The sequence below is a fragment of the Phaethon aethereus genome (assembly GCF_964289735.1).
Source record: "Phaethon aethereus genome assembly, chromosome: Z".
NCBI classification, from domain to species: domain Eukaryota; kingdom Metazoa; phylum Chordata; class Aves; order Phaethontiformes; family Phaethontidae; genus Phaethon; species Phaethon aethereus.
In genome coordinates this window covers 37018096-37039785 of record NC_138577.1, presented here as the reverse complement: position 1 = coordinate 37039785, position 21690 = coordinate 37018096, and the positions used below count along the sequence as shown (strand labels likewise).

Genomic DNA, 21690 nt, shown 5'->3' with positions numbered 1-21690 from the left:
ACAGGCTAAAGAAAGAATAAACAGACAAACAACAAAAAAGAGAAACCTGCAGAGAATAACGGGCCTGTCTACTAGAATTTGAATCTTTGTCAGCAATCACTGCAGTAGCACCAAAATTAAAACCTAAGGAGCAACAAAAAGCCTGGAAATCTATCACAAGGTGTTGCCGAAGTTCTTGTAATGAACTCTGCTAAATATTGACGACCAGTGCAAATCGTTAGTTGTCTCTGAGTCAAAGCTTGAATTCTGTAACAAAGAATAAAAAAATTATTTTAAAAAATCTCCACCACCACCCCCCGCCCCGATTCCCTCTGGCCTGGAGAAAGATCTGCTCTCCACTCGACTGGCTGTCATAAAGTTTACAAAAACCTGTGCCACACATAGCATGAACAATTGTTTCCCCCGTTCACTGAACTGGCAAATTTGTAATTGAATTTTTCTAGGTTCAGCTTCTTCGTAAGGGAATCGGAAAAATAAAGGCGGAAAAACTCCAAAGTTATTGTTCTTAAGCCTGAAAGCTTATGTTTCTTGTTCTTTTCCTATTTCATGGCAATTTGTGCTCCATTTTAAGAGTAGAATGTATTTTTAGCAGCTTAGAATGTTTTTCTTGAATCAAACAAAAGAAAATTGACTTCCTGAGAGAGGCCCCCATGTTCCCAGCAATGGCCTCCAAGCAATTACGACGGTTCTTTGGAGTTCGTACTGGGCGCACAGTTTTTAACAGGAAGGAACGTGTCTGTTACTCGGGCGGTTAAAAGCCTCCACGCGCTTTCGCCTCACGCAGTTCTCTTTCACACCCCCCCCCCCCTCCGAGCGCCTCAGGTCCGCAGGAAGGTTCCGCTGCGCAACCGCCCCCCGGCCGGAGTCCCCTCCGACCGCTAGGCTCGGCCTGGGGCTCGGCGCCCCCCCAGCACCGAGAGAGCGGTGAGGTGCGGGGTTTGTGAAAGGCAGCTGAAGCCGCGAAGCTACATCACCTGTCTGCCAAACCCCTTTTATGCAGGGATGTGCGAGGAAGCGTGGTCAGGCGCGGCCTGCGAGGGCCAAACTAAAAGGGTTCGGTATTTGTTCGAATTTTAAAGTGCGACTGCAGAGAACGTAACGCTCCCGGCCGCCGTTCAGCGGCCCGGTCGGCAAAATCCCTCTCGCACCCTTAGTCCTCCCGAGAACACCGGGGAACGGGGGGGGGGGGGGGGGGGGGGGCGGGCAGGAGGGAAGGGCAGCTGCTTGGTACGAACGCACGCAGCGACCAACAGAAACACAGCCAGCGCCGGCTCGCCTGCCCCGCCCGCCTCCGGGGCGACACCGGCCCACAGCGGGCTGCCCTGCGCACAGGCCCGCCCCGCGCTCCCCATTGGCTGCCGTCCGACTAATATGCAAATAGCGGTGGCGTCCACGCCGCCGCCGCCGCCAGGCGGAAGCGGAGAGCCGTGCTTCCCGCTGCCGCTGCGGAGCCTCTCGGCCGGGCGGGGGACCTGGGCCACCGGTCGCCCGCCGCTCTCCACAGTGCCCCGCCCCGGGGCCGGAGGAGTGAGTGGAGCCGTAACAAACGCGTCTATATGTGCCTATGTATTTTTATATTTTTTTAATATATATGTACACATACAAAGTTTTAAAAAAGCTAATTTTTCTTCTTGGACCGCGTTCAGGTCAGCCGCCACCGAAACGTGCTCCTGCAGCGTGGCCGCTCAAAAGAGGAAGGAAGACTGGGAAGGAGGAGGAGGAGGCGGGGGCTGCCCGCGGGCTGTGACTTTACCGCCTTTTCCCTCGCTCCGGCCAAGAATTTTCATCCCGTTCGGTGTCGAGCAAAAAGGTGGCAACAAAACCAAAATAAAACCAAAACAAAGCCAAGAGCCAGCCTGAGTGAATACTAATACTTTCACCGCTCTCCCCCCCCCCCCGAAAAAATACCCCAAACCCAAAGCAACAACAACAAAACAAAAACCAGTCACCCCACCCCAAAACAAAAGACAGAAGTCCCATTTCTGGGACTTTATTTTCTGGAAATAAAAATTAATTAAAAAAAAGACTAACAAAAAGACCCCAACACACCAAGTCCTTGAGAAAAGAATAGAGTTGTTTACTGGATAATGTGAAGCCGACAGCCCAGTGGTGTGTGTTACTGATTTGAAGATCCCATTTATTTAATGCATACCGCAATGGTATGTGGTGCTTAAAATGATTTTGATATACTTTTTTTTTTTTACTTGCTTGACTTTTGTTTTGTAATTCCTCCAGGCTGAGATTGTGTCTCTGTGGTTTCGAAGTGGATGTTATACCCTCTTCTTAAATGCGGATATCACTTCTGCTTTACAGGATGAGATACAAGTGGTGGATTGTTTATATTTTGCTTTTTTGGCAGCTTTTGTATATGGGTCACACTTTTATGCCAGGAATCAGTTGATGGGAGTTTGCGTCCAAAAGTGCTGAACTTGGCACATTTTCTGCTTCAACTTTTCGCCCCCTCCCCCTTCTTCTCTGGCAGGCAGCTATCAGTTAAATGATGGAAAAGATTAATGCAAATGCTACTTTACTTTATTTGTACCTTGCAGACAGTTCTTTTTCCCTCTTTCTTTTGCTGTAGAGATTGCTCCTTTACTCACGTTTTAGTATAATATTTTTCTCTCTGGCTGTCTTGGTGGTTTTCATAGTTCATGGGCTGCGGTGTTCATGTATAATGTTGAGGAAATGGCATCGCTGCTGTGTATGGTCTGCTCGATAAATTGTCTGGAGGCTTGTGCTGGTCTCTTTCATGCTATATTGCAGGATGCAGTGTTCGGGTGGCATTTCTGGCTTGTTTTTTTAAAGTTACTTTAGAGGATTTCTTTTTTGTTCCTCCTTTTTTTGGCCCTTTTTCACTGCCGTTTTGTTGCGGGACCTGTGTGTGTATTTTAATTCATTCCTTTCTCTTGCATGTCTGTGTGTGTCTGTGTGTGTGTGTGTGTCTGTCTGCTTTCCCTCTTGTCCTCTCTTCGCCTGTGTGTCTGGGCCACATTTTAATGCACAATATCCCATCCATTAAGTTGTGGTTGAATGCGGAGTGTGTGAGGACTTGGCAGCTCTCAGGTTGAAGGGGGCGGGGAAGCCAGTTTCGACTCTGACACAAGATGCCGATGTGGCGTGATCTGAATTATTATCAGGGCTGCGAACATGGCCATCTTCTCCTGCCATTGAACTTGAGATGGGACAGACACAATCTCAGATTTTTTCTTTTTTTTTTTTAAATACAGTAGCTGGCAGGGAAAAGGCGCCAAAACACACACGATTAACTCGTAACGTTCTCTGAAGCGGTTTTGAGCTACAACACTTGCAATTTTCACTTTGAATCACAAGAAAAAAGTAAATCACTTTTCTAATTTGGGCAGACATTTAAATCCAGCTTCTAGACACTCTTCCCCCCCTCTCAAAATCTGGCAAGTGATGTAAACTGTCAGAAAATACGGTGCCAAAATTTTGTTGTTGTTATTGTTGTCGTCGCCGCTGCTGCTGTTTATGTCCAGGGCTTTTGAGATCAGCAAATGTGAATTTTTTAAAAAGTTACTGCACTGAGGTAAGAGTGTTTCATGCCTTTTTAAGGCTGAGAATGTGACCCGCAGTGAGGACAAAAACTGCACAGTTGTGTAACCCAAAACGCTGTGGTTTACAGCTTTACACTTGAGGTTTGATGTTTTCATTTGCTGGTGTGGGAGCTGTGGAAAGCTCAAGTATTGCAGTCCCTGTCAAAAATGCGCACACCCTTCATATATATATGTGTGGCTCTGTATAGGGTCAACAATGCTTCTTTCGATTGTATGTATGCACACTTTCTAGCTGGTCACACATATGCACAGATTATACACAGCATGTGTTTCTTCTGATCACCCAGAAAGAAAGAAAGAAAGAGAGAAAGAAAATGCTAGTAAATATTATGATCCATATACTTATAGGTGTGATAGTACACTGACATAAGTTTTACTGAATGCTGTTTGCATTTTAAGTCATAAATACCTTACAGTTCATCCGCATATGAAATCTATCAAGACTCCATAAACCAATGTATTATCGGTTTGCTTATTTAACTAGTTATGTTTGCTCCCTAAATGTTTTCTACCCAACTTTCTGTGCATATAGATACATTTATATATACATATATATCTATATGCACACACAGTACTCCTGTACATAAGAAAACTCATCAAGGCTCTGAGTATGCCAAAGACGTTAAACTTTACTTTTTAGTTTGGTATGACGGTACAAGAAATCTTGCAAGGAACAAATACTAGTCATACAGATGGAATTGCCATTAGATAACACCATAATAATGTAACATGGTTTAGGTTATTTGTTACACGTAGTTGACATAACTATACTACATTTGTGCTGCTCAGTATTTATGTATCTACCTAAGTAATTGTAAAGCTAATGGGTATGTGTGTAAATGGCATTTTCTAACAAAGAGTGAGAAAGAAGTTAACGGTATTGCTATTAAACTAGATACAAAACACACGGTTAAGCTTGTATTTTGGATCACAGAGACCTTGTAAGTAAATGTTTTGGACCTGGTTCTCAGATATTGAATCTTTTGGCTGAAATGCCATATGCCAGAATCAAATTGTTTCTGATTTTCACAAAAGAGACTGCTGGAATTTTCATGAAAATTTGGTTTCTTAGAAGTTCAGTATGTGTACACTTAGCTCGTCGGCCAAACTGCCCGCTTGTATCCTGAGAGAATCTTGGGCTGCACACTTCAGCATTAGCAATACCCTTCTCTCTGATTTTTGATGCATAATAGCAGTCTTGCGCTCCAAAACTTGAAATGATCGAGCAGTTGTCTGGCCAAACGGCAGCAGCGGAAATTCTTTTTTAGGAAGGATATAGGTGGCCTAACTGTCCTTTCCCCTTCTTCATGTTACTCTCTCTGAAGTCCAAGGGCAGTGCCGCTTCGCGGCGTCTGGCAGAGTCGGTGAGCATTGTCTGTGAGGGAGAGAGGGAAGAACCGGGCTTTCTGGTGTTCATGAAAGGTGCCTTTTCTTCCTGACCGCGCCTTTCTGTTCCGTGGGGTTTTCTCGCACCCGTGTGCGTGCGCCCAGCTGCACGTGTGTTACCAGTGCTCATACCGCATCCTGCGTGAGGGCGGGATCCCTCAAGCCATCCCGGCCCCACGGAGCTGAGAACAGCTCCCCGTGTCTCTCACCAGGAAGGTCAGACGGTGACTTTTGTTTTCTTTTAGTTGCCTACATTGAAATGAGCGCTGAACTTCCAGGTGTAGCGTGGAGGTTGGCATAGTTCTCTCTGACAGTGAGGACAAAAAGCAACGGTCCCCCAGCACGGAGCTTCAAGGGTAGAGAACTTGGAAGCAGTAGCAGGGTTTTTAGTGGAGGGTGGTGGGAGAGAAGTGTTTTTAAGGGGATGGGGAGTTAATGCAAGCCAGGACTTGGAAGCGATCGAACCGCTTCCCCACAAGGTCTGCCTGCATGCCAGGGCCCAGCCACTGTGGCTGCTGGCGTTGCTGCATTAATGCCATGTTTCTCCAGGTGAGCCCAGTTCCCACGTACCTACTTACGTACCTCTGCAAGGAAGTGGTAGAGAGTTGCTCTTTTTTATTGCTTTAGCGGAGCTCTTTCTCTGTTCTGGGAAGAATCTCTAGCTTGCTTTCCTGTGAAAGGAGCCGAGGGCGGTGGGATGGGGGTGTGTGGGGGTGAGGGTTGCACGCGCGCGTGCAGCAGCTTCCCACTGGGATTAACCAGGGGGAACAGAGCCGAAACATGCCTTTGGGGTGCCCAGCTCAGCCTGCTCTCACTGATGCACTGGGAGCCTGTGGGTCAAACTGGAGGCAAACCCATGGCAACCTGCACCGTGCCCGCCTAGGTCATGTAGAAGACAAGATGCTGCTTGAGCCATGCTGGCCAGGCAGCTCCATTTCCCCCAGGATGCCTTCACATGAGGCGCCAGCAGACTGGCTCTGCGGGGGGTCGGGCTTTGCCGCGATCCCCAGCAGCGCTATTCTGGAGGGTACTGGCACATGCTGCAGGGCCGGCTGGGCTCAGCCCCCCTCGTCCGCTCTGGTTAGCTATGCAAACCCATCCTCAGCTGGCTCCTGTGGGGATGCAAACCTAATCTCACCCTGACTCCACACCCCCTGGCAGTCGCGAGGGCTGCCAAAAGCGCCCAGTTTGGTGTCTGCCATCACCTTGCTCCATTTGCTTTTTGCTGCTTGCCTCTCCTTGCTCCTGGGCCTTGCCAGACGGCTCTTGCTTTTAGTGCACAGGTCGCTAGCGCCAAGCGGTCCCTTGGCTGGGGCCTGGGAGGGAGCGGGGCCTTCTGCAAGCCCTGCCTGGGAAAGGGGAGACTTCTCACATCCGTGCAGCTCAGAGGGGCAGCCTGGCTGGTGTGGTGTTGGGGTCTTGCCCTGATCCTCGCGGAGGGGTGTGAAGAAGAAGGGCAACAGAGGGGGCTTATTACGTTTTTAAATCGGGCCTGCAATAATGGCTTGTTGTGTAAGAGTTCAAGTGCTCAAAGAGGTGTGTTCAAGGACATCAGTGCGTTTGTGCCAAGGGGAATGTCTTTTATGGTAAATTAACTCCAGTTAAATTGAATATTTATTCAAAGGGAAACTCCAGTATTTAAAGCTGGCGTTATCAGCTTTTTGCAGTGTCTGGGTAAAGGAAAAGATGATAGGATTTGGGGGGTAATTCTATGCCAGATACGAAAATAAATTTTCCTCATTCTGGTTAACCCCGAGTTTGCCTCATCCCTTCTTGCCTAAGCGCGTGCTCTGAATTTGTCGCTTACCGGTGTGGCCTGTGGAAGGGAAGGACCGTGGCTGTTGCTGGAGCCCTGCAAATCTGAGGGAACTGGGCAAGTGCAGCCAGAAACCGAGCTGCGGCGATGCGCCATGGATTCTGCAAGAGTTAACGCGTCGGGCTCTTGCTGTTTCCTTTGACATTACCTGTCTTGTACGGGCTCTCTCCTTCCCCGCCCATCCCCCTGCTTCTTTTGGTTTGTAAATTTATGGGAATTGCAGCTGGTAGACTTGGCAAGCTCCTCTCATTAAGAGCCCTCTTTGAAAATGGGCTGTGTTTGAGCATTTCCCTAATGAGGACAGGACGGGGTTAAAAAGTGACCATTTCATGGTTGACTTGAACCTGCCTACTTTCCTTGATGTGTCGCGGTGAAATGCCCGACGTGAATAAACTCTCACTTCGGGCGAGGAGGAGGAAGCCAGCGGGTCCCCCCAGGACCCCGCACCAGCCCCGGGAGGCACCGCCGCTGCCGCTCAGCTGCCCCTTCCCGCGGACGGCCGCGCTGGGGCGGGGGGTCGCAGGCACCGAGCACCCCTCGGCCGTGCGCTGCGTCGCACCCCCTCCTCACAGGAGCAGAAATAACTTTCCTCCGTTGCTTCCCTTGCTCCCCCCGGTAAAAGCCGCCCCGGGAAAAGGAAACCAGACCCCGCGCCCCGTGGCTGCCCCGGGAGCCGGGACATCCCACCTACCCACCCCACTTTGCGGGGGGGCGCGCGGCGGAGGGGGCTGCCCTCCCCCGTGCCTCCCCGCGGCGGGGAGGGGGGCGGGCGTCTGAGCCCCGCCGCCGCTGACAAAATCGTACCCCGAAAGGCGGACAAGCAAAAGACGCCCCCCCCCCCCGGCAGAGGGCACCCCCCCCGCCCCACCCCCGCAACTTTCTCCCACCAGGAGAGAGGGAAAATGAGGAATGTTTGCAAAACGTGCTGGCTCCTTCCGCGGCGTTAGGTGGTGATTAATAAAGAGGGCGGGCGGGGGGGATCTGGTGGAGAAGGAATGTGCTTGCCGGAGGAGGAGGACGCGGCGTGTAAGCGATGGTTGTGTAATTAAATAATTAAAAAAAAATAATAATACTTAAGTCTCATTTGGGGAAGAGAGCTGGAACGGGGTCCAGAGGGTGTGACCGGTGAATTCTTCAACTTCCAAGTTTTGCAGAACGGCGGGGGGGGAGGGGGCGGTGTACGGGGGCGGCGGGCGCAGGCGGGGAGCGGGCGCGAGGCAGAGGTTTCTCGTTTGAGGTTTCGGGAGACCGCTTTTATGGCAGCGGGCGTTTGGGAAGCAGGTCTCTCCCCGTTACCGCCAGCGCAAGGGCCCGCGGAGGGAGCGGGCAGAGGCGGCCCGGGGGAGCCCCCCGGCCGCGCGGCGCGCGCTCCCGCGCCGGCGCGCTCTCGTACGCGCGGTCGCTGCCCTCCGAAGAAGTTTCGCCTGCCATTACCCTCCGGGATTTTCCTGCTCCCCTCCGGGCTGTAACCTTGAACTTTCGGAGAGCGTGGTGACAGTGCCGTAATAACCCACCACCAACAACTTCTTAAAAAAAAAAAAAAGGATTAAAAAAAAAAGGATTAAAAAAAAAGGCCAAACAAAAAAATCCTCCCGCCCACCTCACCCCCCCCCCCCCCGCCACTCGAGTCCTTCCCCCCTCATCTGCAAAACAACCACCAGCAGCAGCAGCAGCAAAGCAAGACTCCTGCGCCGCCGACTACAAGAGGGTTAAAAGTGTAGATTGGATTTCACCCCGGGAAATCTAGCACACGGAGTGAACTTGAATCTTTGGCTATTTAAGGAGGACTGGGGTTTGTTGTGAAGTTGTGGTGATCCAGGGCAGAGCCCCGTCCTGATTGATTTCATCTTCCTTGAGTCTCAGATGACTGTAAAATGAATAGATGAAATTACTCCTTTCTGAGGCTTTTCATAGGGGCTCTCCGGGCAGCGTGTGCTCAACGCGAAGTCATGATGTATTCTCCAATCTGTCTCACTCAGGTATAGACGCCTTTTATTTAATTTATTTGCTATTTATTTTATTTATTTTCACGTGCTTTTTTAAATTTTATGTGTATGTGAGCTGTTAATGAGTCATTGCTAGTAGTTGTAACGGGTTAAAGCACAGTTGTAACAGCTCGTCAGATACGAACTCCTCTCGCAGGAGGAAATATTAGAGAATAAACTGTACCAGGCCACTGTTTTGGGGAGACCCATTCAAAGTGTCATCCGTAGACAAATACTGTTAATTGTTGGTGCATAATAAGTCAAAGGTTAACAAAATGGAAATGAGCATAATCGCGCTACAAAGCAGATTTGAGAAGTATTGATTTGACGGGAATCAAACGATCTGCTCTCTTCCCAGATCGCCGGCTTGCGCAGAGCCTAATGAAAGGGTTTGAAAGGAAAAGTGCTGTTTTTGACCAAAAAAACAAGCGCTCGCCCGTGCGAAGTAATCCCGTCTCACGCTTAATTAATGCCGCGCAGCCTGCCAGCAGTGCGGGCGGCGCGAGCGGGGGCGGCCGGGCAGCGCAGCGCTGCCGGGCCGGGCCGGGCTGGGCCGGGCCGGGCCGGGCGGCGCGGCGGCACGGCATCTATCTCCCACTCCCAGCGGAGCTGTCAGGCGGGCGGGCGAGGGCGCATCCTCCCAAGCGGGGGGGGGGCGGGGGGGGGCGGTGTGGGGGGGCGAGAGATCTCGCCGCTTCTGCGAGCCCCGGCGGCGGCTGTCACCGGGACGGCGGGAGGCATCGGGGCCAAAAATCCGCGGCCGGCGCCGTGCGGGACTGCGGAGCGGGGCGCGGAGGGGCAGCCCCGGGAGGGGTGTGTGTGTGTGGGGGGGTGTGTGTGTGGTGGGGGGTGTATGGAGGATATGTGTGGGGTCCCCGCCGCGGCGAAATGCAGTTTTTGAGACCCGAGGGTTTTCGGGAGCGGGCTTGGGGAGCTTCCGCGCTGCCCCCGGAGCGTCCTCGCCGGGTAACGGGGAGCCCGCTCCGGAGGGTAAACCCGTCCCGCAAAGCCAGGGGATAGTTTTCAGAAGCTTTTGTGAAAGTCTGGCTTAGGAGGATGTGATGTAAACTGATTAAGCGATAGCTGCTTGCTTCCACGTTGGTGCAACGAGCAGCTGAAGAAGCAGAAAATGTGCGGAAAGTAGCGTCTCCTGCCGCACTTACTAAGCGGCCAGCGGTGCACTGATGGGCTGCACGGTGAACAAATAAATATGATTTAAGTTATTCCACAATTAGAAGGCATTGTAATTCAAAAGGACTGAAGTATTCATAAATTGTGAATGAAGATGGAAACAATGATAAGGCTTATTCAGTGATTGGATACAGTCCTGTAGCTTTTTGGCTGACACATTTTTTATTGTTTATATTTTGTTTGGCATCTAAGTGTGATTGACTTAGATATGGATATTTTCAGCGAGTAGACGTGAGCTGCAGCAGAGCAAAGCTGGGAAAGAGTACTGTTGAGATACTTCTTCAAAAAAGAAATGAATCCATGTAGGAAGCGTTTGGCGTAACAGATACGCACATGCTTACAGGTACACACATAGAAATAGTTACTTATGGTGGAATCCGCAATTAGTAAAAATTAATTCTGTGTGGGCTGTCCATCCTGTGAAATTATTGACAGGAAATAAGACCTCTGTACCGGAGTATGAACCTGAGAGGACAACTTAAGAGGCGGTTTCTACCTTGGAAACCCGCAAATTTTCACTACCACCTCTTATTACAGCGGTAGTTCATTTTGTTGCTTCTTGCTCTAATGACATTTTTTTCCCCATACATTTGCTTTTTGGCCTCAGAGATGTAATAGATTTCCTCATTCTTCACAAATCTGTATTAAAAGACTGCACTCAGGTGTATACTGAAATACAACATTGTGCTTCTACAGCCATAAATACAGGAAAGCAATTCCTGGCTTTCATGCGTTGATAACTTCTCCATAATATTTTACAATCACACTGCATCATGTGCCATGCAGAGACAGTTCTCATTTAGTGGTACATATGTGGAACACAGTTGCAGCAAATTGATTTCAATTTGGAATCTTTCTCTACCTATTCGGCATCATAAAGGCATTTTAAAAATCATCTTTCCTCTCCATAAGAGAGTCCGTAAGACTACACTGGCTATGAGAATTTATGCTGTGCGTTATTTATTTATTTAAAGCAGAAGATTGATGAATGTTACTTGGAGCTGCGACCCAGTTAAAGTAGTACTGCCAGAACGGTTCTCCCTGTTGCGTTCTCCCTCTCTAGGGCTCTTGCGATGCATGTTGGCTGGGGTAATGTATGCTCAGAAGGGGACGTGTTGGTCAAAGGTCTAAACCCAGAACACCTGTTTGGACCGAGCTCCCTGTGAAAGCAGTAGTTCAGTTTGTGCCGAGAGAGTGCTCAGGCACCGTTTAGAAATTAGTCTAAAATCCAAAGTACAGCTTTAAGACAAACCTTGGCAGTTCGACTGTTACCCACCACCCTTTCAGTGAAGGTTTGGTGGGTGCAAAAATAACTCCAAGGAAGAGTGGAGAATGACCAAGTGCAATTTAATTTTTGGGGGGTCCTTTCTTCTCCTTCTCATATGCCTCTTTCCCCCTGTTTTGGAATGAGTGTAAACTGCATTTATCTCTCTTGCTGAGGCATGACAGGATGCAGTTGCCACATTGCATGCCTTTAAGCGCTTGGTCTCTTGTGATATTTTTGCCGTGGTTTATTTTTATGTTATGGTGGTCCAGCAAACTCAGAATATGTTGTCATTTTATTTCCCCCCTAGAGTATGTTGTTTCATTATGCACAGAGAAAATCCATGCAGGCAAATTGAATACATGGAGTTTTCTGTATAAAATTTCTAGGCTGCTGCTTGGTATATTTTATTGTATGGTCCTCAGTTCAAACTTGCATTAATTGATAGCAAGTTTATAAAAGTGGAAGATAGGAGCTGGGTGCTGCATTTCCCCTTTACCTTTTCCATAAAGAAAACCTGGCCTATCTATCATCGTTAGATGACTGGTATTTTTTCCTGTATTTACAAGCTACATAGATATTATATAATAACTTCCATTTTAATTTAAATTACCAGTGCACAAGGGTTCACCTGAGCCATTTGATAATGACATTTGAAAATCTTACCTCCATAAATCACTTTATTGTAAGAGCAACTGTGGCACATGGGTAAGTGCCACATAAAAAAAAAGTTTCAATATTGCCTGTATGAATATTAAAGGTGTGTGGGGGGAATCAAATTCTGTAGATGGCTTTTTAGGAGGTTTAGTAGAGAACGTGTGTGATTAATTGCAAATCTCCATTTAGGATCGTTTTTATGGGCACTTCTTGTCAAGTAATGTTTCATTTGAAAGGACTCCAGATGCACAATGAATCTCTCACAGATAACTGATAATATTGCTTTAGAGCAGGATGTTCTTTGCCGTGTTTCTCCTTTGCACTCTTTTGCATGTATCTTCAGGATTTAATGATATTATGATAGAAAAGCCTGAATGCAGTTTTAAAAAGGTTTGGTTTTCTTCCCACCCCCCCCTTTAAAAGGAAACATTCAACCACTACAGATTGGCATTTAAAAAGTGGATTTTTTTCTCTATAAAATGTTCATAGATGTAAATAGCTATAGGCTTTTATTGGTAATACTATGTGCATTACCTAAAGGCATAGCCATTCCAAAATAGTTTGTGATGTTCTTCTTAAAAATGACTACTAGATTTGCAGTATTGTAGCAGCGTAGAATATTTCCACATTAATTTTATTGCCATTTTAAGTCATAAATGCTGAAGTCTGTTTAGGGGTAGGAGAAATCATTGTATTGGGGCAAAAATTCATTTCTCACAAAGCTCTTCAGCCCTCTGCCTTTGCCTCACCTTTAGCCCCAGCTGTTAGAATTTTCATGATCTGTAGTAAATCTGTTTTATTCAGTCTAAAATGAATTGTAAGGATTTAACACTGTGCAGTCATTATGCTTTGTTATTTTTTTTTTTTAATTTTATTTGAGTACTTTGATTAAGATGAGTTCTGTAGAAGAAAAAATAAACTTTCTTTAGTAGTTACAATTGAGGGGGAAAAAGCATGGCATCGGAAAGCGTATGAAGGTGGGGAAGTCTTATCATGGGCTGTGGTTACTCAGAGCAGTATTGCCTTCCCACACAAAGAACAGATTGTGGTTTAACTCTTTCCATGGCCTAGTTTTATGTGCCATTTTGTATCAGAATTGTTCAAATCTCCGCTGGAAACTACTAATCAGTTTAAATATTGCCTTTATGGCTCTTTGTCAGCATCATACTGTAATGCAATCATTTATGCCCTGAATTATCTTCCTATATTGTCTCTCTCTCTCCTCTTTCTTTCTTCCCCTCCCCACTTTTTTTTCTGTGAAGGTAACACAGTCATAGGTAAACTGCTTGCAACTTTTCTGTTGTTTTCTGTTTGATTAGAGGACAGTTAGGGAAGAGAGGTAACTAGATCTAGTGTGGGGTTTGTTTTTTTTTTTACCATTCAGGAAATTTTGAAGTTTGTTTGAAATTTGAAGATTTAAATACTAAATTCTTGGCCTGAAGCTTCTACAATGGCAGTCTGAACTCTGTATAATTGCGAGCATTAGTTATACTTTCATCATTTTTACCTAATGGAGTTAATCAACCTATTGATTAAACGTAATTCATTCCTTGTCTAGCAGCATAGCTAAAATACTAGTTTGCTATTTGTATTCTTGAATATAATTGCATAAAAGGGGTTCAGTTTTAGTTTGATTGCACCGTGCCACTCGGTATGATGAGCAATCTGCGTGGTATTTAAAACTAAATATGCCTGCACACAGGAAGAAAGATACCTCCCCTAAGGTCTCGCTTCCAAACCAAAATACAGTAATGTTTGATAAGCAGATTGTGCTGTTTTAAATGGTGGATTTGCTCACGGAAAAGAGGCATTAGTTTTTGGGAAAGGCCTATTTAGATATTAACATGCTGTGTAGGATGGTACTTTAAGCAGACAAAACGAATTAATTTAATTGCTATAGGATGTACTTGTAGACGACAACTAAGCATTACCTCCTTAATGCAATCCATATCGCTGCTAGGCAGAAGATAAGAACTTGCAGGTGAAGCCAGAGGACAGAGAGGGGTATTTTGGAACTGCAAATAAATGGCATGTATTTCACAAAAGCAGCAATTTGACCAGCGGTGCACTCGTAATGTCACTCTGCCACAGCACGCAGAAATACAAAGAATGCAAACTTTGTGCCAAGTTGCCATTTTTCATTGTACACCTCAGATTGATTTTTAAGGGGTTTAGAATAATTGCCACACTCATATGATCAGTGAACAAATTAACCAACTCTGTGGGGCTTCAAAACCCACAGTGGAGCTGCCGGAAGAATATAAATGTAATTTTTGTTCTCCACTTCATAAACTTCTATTTTACAGAGTTTGGGGGTGGTGGGAGGGAAGCCCAAAGAGCTGAAAGTACAGAAGCTTCTGTTCAGGATTTGTATACGACACGCTGTGTCTTTTGCCCGCTTTCCTGCACTGTATACTGGTTTCTCTAGTTACCACCGCCGGAATGGTGCTGTTTCAGTGCTGGAATGTTGGACGTTTGATAAGAAAATGGATCAAGTTTAATGGCGCATGCTCTTTGTGCCACCAGCAGCCTCTTGCTGAGAGCATGCTCCAAAAGCGGGAACTGTGTGGCATTGCGCTGAGCGTCTATACGCTTTGTGTTTCTGTGCCACGGAGAAGAGAAATGAACTGTGGCATTCGCCTCAGCCTTCTGAACGGTTCTGCTCAGATTTTTTAAAACTGCATAGTGTCCTCTTTGTGCAATGGTACTTTTCTTGATGCTAGCTGTTCACTCAGATATTTAAATGTTAAGAAACATGACATCTTGATAGCATCTCTTTTAACTGATGTTGTCTCTGCAGCGTTGTGGGATGAAGTGAGGGGAGGCATACAAAATAAAATCTTCACATGGTTCTTTCAAAGAGTGAAATATGGGGAAAATCTTTTTGTCTGCTGCCTGACAGCGGTAGTAATTGCCTAAGAGGTGTTATGCAGGAATTTGCGTAAATTTTAAGGTTTATTCTCTTAGTCTTGGATTTCACTTTAAGGTTTTCAGAAACCTTTCTTGATACTGCTTTGGTTATGAGAACTTACTGACTTTGAGTTTTCTTCTTTTCTCTCTTCTCCCCCCCCCCCCCACTTCTTTCCACAGGATGAATTTCACCCGTTCATTGAGGCACTTCTTCCACATGTCCGTGCAATTGCCTATACTTGGTTCAACCTTCAGGCTCGAAAACGCAAGTACTTTAAAAAACATGAGAAACGAATGTCAAAGGACGAGGAAAGGGCAGTCAAGGATGAGCTACTGAGCGAAAAGCCTGAAATTAAACAGAAGTGGGCATCCAGGCTCCTGGCCAAGCTGCGCAAAGATATTCGCCAAGAGTTCCGGGAGGATTTTGTGCTCACGGTGACTGGGAAGAAGCACCCATGCTGTGTATTGTCCAATCCTGACCAGAAGGGTAAGATTAGGAGAATCGACTGCCTGCGACAGGCTGACAAAGTCTGGCGGCTGGATCTAGTCATGGTGATCCTGTTCAAAGGCATCCCCTTGGAAAGTACGGATGGAGAGCGGCTCATGAAATCCCCACATTGCACAAATCCAGCACTTTGCGTCCAGCCACATCACATAACAGTATCGGTCAAGGAGCTTGATTTGTTTTTGGCATACTACGTGCAGGAGCAAGGTAGGAAGCAGACTGTCGTGTTTCTATGTTAGTATGTCAAACTCGATTCCAAGTAGCCCAGCTTCCCCCATGGGCTGGCTTCCAGTGCAGCGTTATTCTGTGGTCTATAGACGTAATGTGGGTACATATCCATATGTAAATCGGCATGTATATGTATGTACTTACACACACACGCATTCCTACAGACTGACATGTAAATGACATGTATGTCTGACATACGTGCCTTCCTGTCTTTCAAGAGAGAGCGGGAAATACCAAGGTAGTACTTTAATTCCTCCGAAGTTGCCTTTTTTTTTTTGGACAAAATGTGGCAATATATTGTGTAGTTTTTCCAGTCATGACTTCAGAAAACATCCTTCTTGTTTTTTCAAGTTGTTGCGGTGTTTTTTTTTTTTCCCTTCCCCCAGTGCTGTTAGTTACAGATGCAAGTATATGCGATTGCACAATCGCAATAAATACTACTAATATATAATTATACTACTAATAAATACTACTACTACTACTAAATTACTCTTTGTAGTTACAAATAATCAAGTATTCATCCTTAAACCGATGAACCTACTATCACTTTAAAGAGCTGTTGTAGACTTTCTCACATCTAGAAGATAAAATGTGAAAAAAACTTAGCACAGAACTACTGCTTCATAAATACCATATGTAGTCAGAATTACAGCATGCAGTACTTAATGCTTTATTCGTATTTTACATTACTAGCTCATTTTACCTATCAGAGCTTTAAAAGAAAGATCCAGGTTGTAATATTTCAAGAGAATTTTCCATTAAAAGTATCTTTTCATAATCACACTCATATACTTAATTTAATTTGGCAGATAATTGAAATGTGGAAAATTGCAGGAACGCTATGGAAAAACTTCTTAAACTTAGTTTTACAGAATGAAAATAAAACCAGCACTTCTGATAATCATGTACCAGGATAAAAACTGCTATTCATATTGCATGTTCAGATAACATTACTTGTAGGCATGTCCCCCCAAAATCGTAAATGGCTGTAAGTAGAGAAAGGTGGAGTTTCTTCCCTGATACTAAGCCTTCTGAAATGCTTTTTCTCTGCGAGGGGTCATTTTGGTTCTTTCTGGTGGTTATACCATCCTCTAGACCTCTTTGTATCGTTGACTGATCAGCAGTAATAAAGCATTTCTTTTTCAGGCGCAGATCTCAACTAGGGAAAGTTTGACCGGCCGCAGATGGTGGGCCATTTCACAACTTGGCCTGGTAGTAGCCAGAAATGGCCCGCAGAAGGGCAGATGGCTGGCTGTTGTCTGATGCCCAGTATATAACTGTGGGATTTAACTGAAAAACAAATGGAATGGATTTTGTTAGAGAAAAAAAAAAAAAAATGCACGTCTTCATTCGGCATGTACTCATTCTTTAAAAGCACAGATACACAACACAATCTTTTTGTTTCTAGTGAATTTGTCTTTCAGCATTTACTTACCAAAGTGGAGCACTGTGTTTACGTGAACGTATAAACAGGGTTCAATTTTTTTGATTATTCATCATGAAAAAATATGATTCATTGGTCTGTTTTGTTTGCTCCCCCCCTTGTTACCTTGATTGTATTTTTTTGTATTTTTCTCTCCACAGCAGTAGATAACATTTAGATATTTTGAGGTGACTTTTAAGTAGCTGCAGAGTCTGGTAAATCTGATCCTCAATAACATAGGAAGCAAGACTTCTCTGACAGCATTAAACAAAATAGCTTAATTACAAATAATTTGTACTTTAAACTCCCTCTGTGAAGAAAGATTCAAATTATATCTTGAATGCATATATTGCAAGACATAGCTTACTGATTAATTCTGACAGATTTACCTGTCTCTAAAAGTCAAACTACAAAGGGAGGCAAAACACTTTAAGTAGCCCTTGAGCCGAAGAAGCTGAGGTCAGAGTGCTTCTTACACACTGTCAACTTCTAAGTTGTTGGAAGCCAGTAACTTGAAGTGGCAGAAGGAATTGCAGGGCATAGCTGATTTTACTGATTTAAATGGACTGAGAACATGAGTTTATTTAAAACAATTGTCTAATCAGAAATGAGTAAGATCAGCATGCTAGAATATTACAACTTTCAAAGTTACACGATGCTACTTTGAGAATATACTGGAAGATGAAGCTGGCTAATTTCTATGTACCAAGTCACCCTTAGTAGAACCTTTTGTTTATTGTAAACTGCATGTATTTTCTGTCTGTCTTGCTGCTTCACAGTAAATCTTCCGTTAACATCTGTTGGCGCTCTTCTTCAAGAAGTCATATTAAGTTATCTTTGTATTTTTTTTCCGTTTTGTCAAACTTTGATTTTCTATCCTCATTGAAAGCAGGTTAATTGTGGCACTTTGTAGTGTGCTTGATTAAGAGCACCAGGCTTTGCAAAAGATAAGCATGAAGCCCACCAAAATGCAGATTTATTCACACGCTGTTTTGATTTTTATTTCTCTCTTAGAATATATAAACCCGCCTAGTAGTAGCACGTAAAAACTAAGCAAAGACGTAGAAACAATTAATTACCTGAACTAAATATGAAGGAGGAATTAGCACATAAAATGAATAGAGGGGCCAAGTAGGTTGTTTTTTTGTTGCTTTAAAAAAAAGAAGATTAGGGGGAAAAAGAGGAGGAAGGATAGTTCGAGTGCCAGTGATGGTTGCCAGTGGCACCAGGATTGGCATCAGACCTTCTTTGTTTAGCCTAGGATGCCTGTGATTTGTTGGTTGGCATCCGCATTGCAGTGCAGAGTAATGTTACAATATATTGACAATTTCCAGATCTAGAAGTGTCAATAATCCTTTCAGTTCTTAATAAAAAGAGCTTCTACTTCCACGGCTGCCTTGAAAGAAGAAATAAGGACCGACCTATGAAGTTCTGTCATTGACCAACTTTGTCTGGTTCTACTTCTTGCTCATCTCCCTCAGAATTCAGCATCTTCCTGCCCCCCCCCCCATCCTTTTGTGTGTTAGGATCTTAAAAAAAAAAAAAAAAAGGAGCTTGACATAGGTTGCAGTGCTGTCCTTTGAATGAAATGGAGGAAGAAAATGGGAACTACAGACTGTGATCAGTGTGTGGCATCAAAATAATTCTTAATCGTAACACACTTCTGTTGCGTCTATCAGGTCCACCCCCCACTTAAAAAGCCCAAACCTTGAAAATGGCATGAACTTTATTTCTATTGACAAAACAGCTTCTTCTCCCCCCTCCCCCCCTCCCCCCCGGGCATCAGAGAGTGTCTATCATTTGGTGTAAACCGCATCTCAGTCCATAAAATCATTTGATGGTATTTGATTCAGCGCAGCGCTTATGCTGTGTTCCCGTTGCTACAAGAACCGCCATTTTGTTTGTCGAGTGCCAGGAGAGGGGGAAAAAAAAGGCAGACAATGTGCTTGATGCCAATAATGGTTGCCAGTGGCACCGAGGTTGGCATCAGACCCTCTTTGTCTACTTGCTGAATGCCTTTGATTCGTTGGTTGGCATCCGCATTGCAGTGGGCACATTGGAAAGTTTTTGACAATCAGTGAATGAAAGCTGCAGTACTTGTTTGCTACAACAGAACCCGGATAATATAAATCCCTTCTTCTGATAGATGTTTTACTTACTCTTACAGTGGCTAATTAAAAAAAAAAAGAAAATTGCATTGCTGCTTTTTCTAAAACATAAAATATCTACAGCGATGTGCCTCATCCGCAGAATTCCTGATCCCCGCGTCATCTCTGCCGTTTTTTGCAGCATAAATAAAATGCAAACTTGGCGTTAGGTGTTTCAGCACAGGCTGAATGAAGCACAGCGAGTAGGCTTTGAGAAATGCTTTGGGAGTTTAAAGGGCTGAAGCAACGGTACACGTAAATGGTAAACACTGGTAAGTGTTTTTAAGGCATGTGCCTCTCACTGCATTTCTCACATCAGTCGTGTTGCTGTTTACAGTCTCCTTTGTCCTTGGGTAAGAGTGATATAATTGGGGGAGCCCGCATGCCCAGCTGTTCGTAAACACTGAAGTTGAGGCAGGGGAGGATGTTTTAAACTATCCGAGAAGGAGGGCAGAAAACAGATGCAGGTGTTCTTGGTCCGATACTGTTCAGACACTTCATTTTTTCAACGTCTTAAACCATCAAGGTGCTGCTACAGTTCCAGCTGCACGAGCAGGACCTCAGCAAAAACACTGCTGGAAGTTTCCTATGCAGTTAGCGTTAATACTGCTTTCCCGGTAACTGCAATCATCTCGTTAATTAATAAGAGGGACTAGCAGCCCTCCCCAGAGGGCTGCACAGAGAGAAGCCTGGCCTACGGGAGCCCCTGCGTCGCCAGACTGCGTCCCCGCTCTTGGTGCTGGGGGGTGTCAGGGCAAGTGAAGAAAAAAAAAAAGGGCAGAGAAAGGAGCGGAGGGGGAGCGCGCGGGCGCGGTGCTGCAGCCGGGGTGCGGGACAGCCCGGGGTGCGGGACAGCCCCGCGTGCGGGGCCCTCCCGCCGCGCCGCCGGGACGTTTGCGGGTCCCCGGCGAGGGGCCGGCTGCGCGCGCTGGCGCTGCGGGCACGCCCGCCCCGCGCCTCCGGCCGGCGGCCGCGCGGGCCGGCGGCGCGGGCCCGCCCGCTCTTCGGCGGCGCGCCTTGCGCCGTTACGCGGCGCGGCTGCCGATCAGCGCGGCTGCCGGTCATCGCCGCCGCGGCGCGGGGCGCCGCATCCGCGCTGGCTCGGAACTCTGCGTACCCCGGCGTAACGCCGGCGAACCGGCAGCGCTTCCCCGGCCGGGTGTATCGCCTTTTCGCTTCAGACCGCCCTAGCAGCACGCGTGCACCGTCCTACCTCGCAGCACGTGTCCTCCGTACAGGAGGAACTGTAATTCTTTTTTTAAACGTGGTAAATCCCAATTGGGTGGGTGAACGCTCGGTGGATCAACGGCTCGACCTTTTTATTAAGCTTTTTGAGTTTCGTGAGTTTATTTTTGTGGAGGACTCGAATTTTGAAATAGGTTTGCGTAGTCCTTTTGGCTTATACTTCAGTTTTCATTTACTAAGTACGGAAAATTGATGATGTAGTAATATTATAATAATACTTCTTATATTTTAAAATGATAAGTAAAATTATTTTGGCTAGTTTGCTGTAAGTACAAGAAATTCCACTTAAACTCGCAATCAAAATTACGTTTTAAACAGTCTCCTTTCTTTGTAAGTCATGTAGTGGTCATATGTCTAAGTGTCACACCACCCAAAGGGATTTTGGACGAGGGTTTGCATTTCTTGTGTGCACTGATGCTTCCACGTACAATTAATAAAAAAATAACGGGCTTAGAAGAATCAATCAATCCACTGAATTGCTGATTGTTCCTACTTTCATTAACTTCAATGGTTTGCCTCCTTCTGAATACTTTACATGGGAACGTACAGTAGAACATTTTACCTGTTTTGCAGAAGGATGTGTCAAGGTACAAGGTGATTTGTTGGAGTTGACACAGCGAATTATTAATTGCACTGGGAACAACAGGAAATCGAGCTTATTACTTACTGCCTGTTCCTATAGGCGACTAGGTGCTGTAGGAGCTTGTTACTTACACAACGAAATGGCATGCTGATCCTTGCGCTAAATCTCAGTTTTGAATCAGAAGGCCCGTGCAGAAGCAAAAGTATGAGGTTATATTTTATCTGCTCTCAGATGAGAAGAGCTTTTGGTAGTTTAAGAATCTGATGGGGTTTAGTAAACCTTTTTGAAACTTTGAATTACTTTGAGCACTTCCACACAAGCGGAAAATGCAGCATGGGGAAAATGTAGTCGTAAAAACTTTTTGTGTCAGCTGAAAAAGGCACTGTACTGATTTCTCTTCTAGTTTTCTGATGTAAAATTTTGGATGACTGCTTTGTCGAGTACCTCTGCTGTGCTGAAAATTACAGGCAGGAAAGACATTTGTCATTAGGAGATAGAGGTTGGTTTGGTGTATATACGGGCATAATAATGTTTTTCAATTGATGATTATAGATACTTTGTTTATAAAGATGTAGAATATTAAAACATTTAAAAAGGTTACCCATCCATTTTAATTTTTCAGAATGTGTGTATGTGAATTATCATTTGGACAGTACTTCTGAAGCATTCAAAATGTGTATTTTCTTTTTAATTTTAGTTTTCCTCGGAACAGGGTTAAGGGTCATATGACAGGTTCATGAGAAAGAAAAGGGAACTTCCCATATTTAATTTTACT

General features: G+C 45.5%; 1 protein-coding gene across 7 annotated transcripts in view; it reads left to right on the top strand.

Annotated features, from left to right (window-relative positions):
- The window catches only part of NFIB (nuclear factor I B), a gene marked incomplete at its 5' end in the record, with an annotated part of 268667 nt that overhangs the window by 89608 nt on the left and 157369 nt on the right, over window positions 1–21690 (top strand). For 3 of the 7 annotated variants that reach the window (XM_082013402.1, XM_082013400.1, XM_082013399.1), the window contains 2 exons: window positions 8727–8756; window positions 14965–15496. In XM_082013402.1, the coding sequence (XP_081869528.1) occupies window positions 8727–8756; window positions 14965–15496 (562 nt within the window). Of the gene's footprint in view, window positions 1–8726; window positions 8757–14964; window positions 15497–21690 lie in introns of those variants that run through there. The other 4 variants (XM_082013401.1, XM_082013398.1, XM_082013397.1 and 1 more) reach the window with 2 other exon arrangements.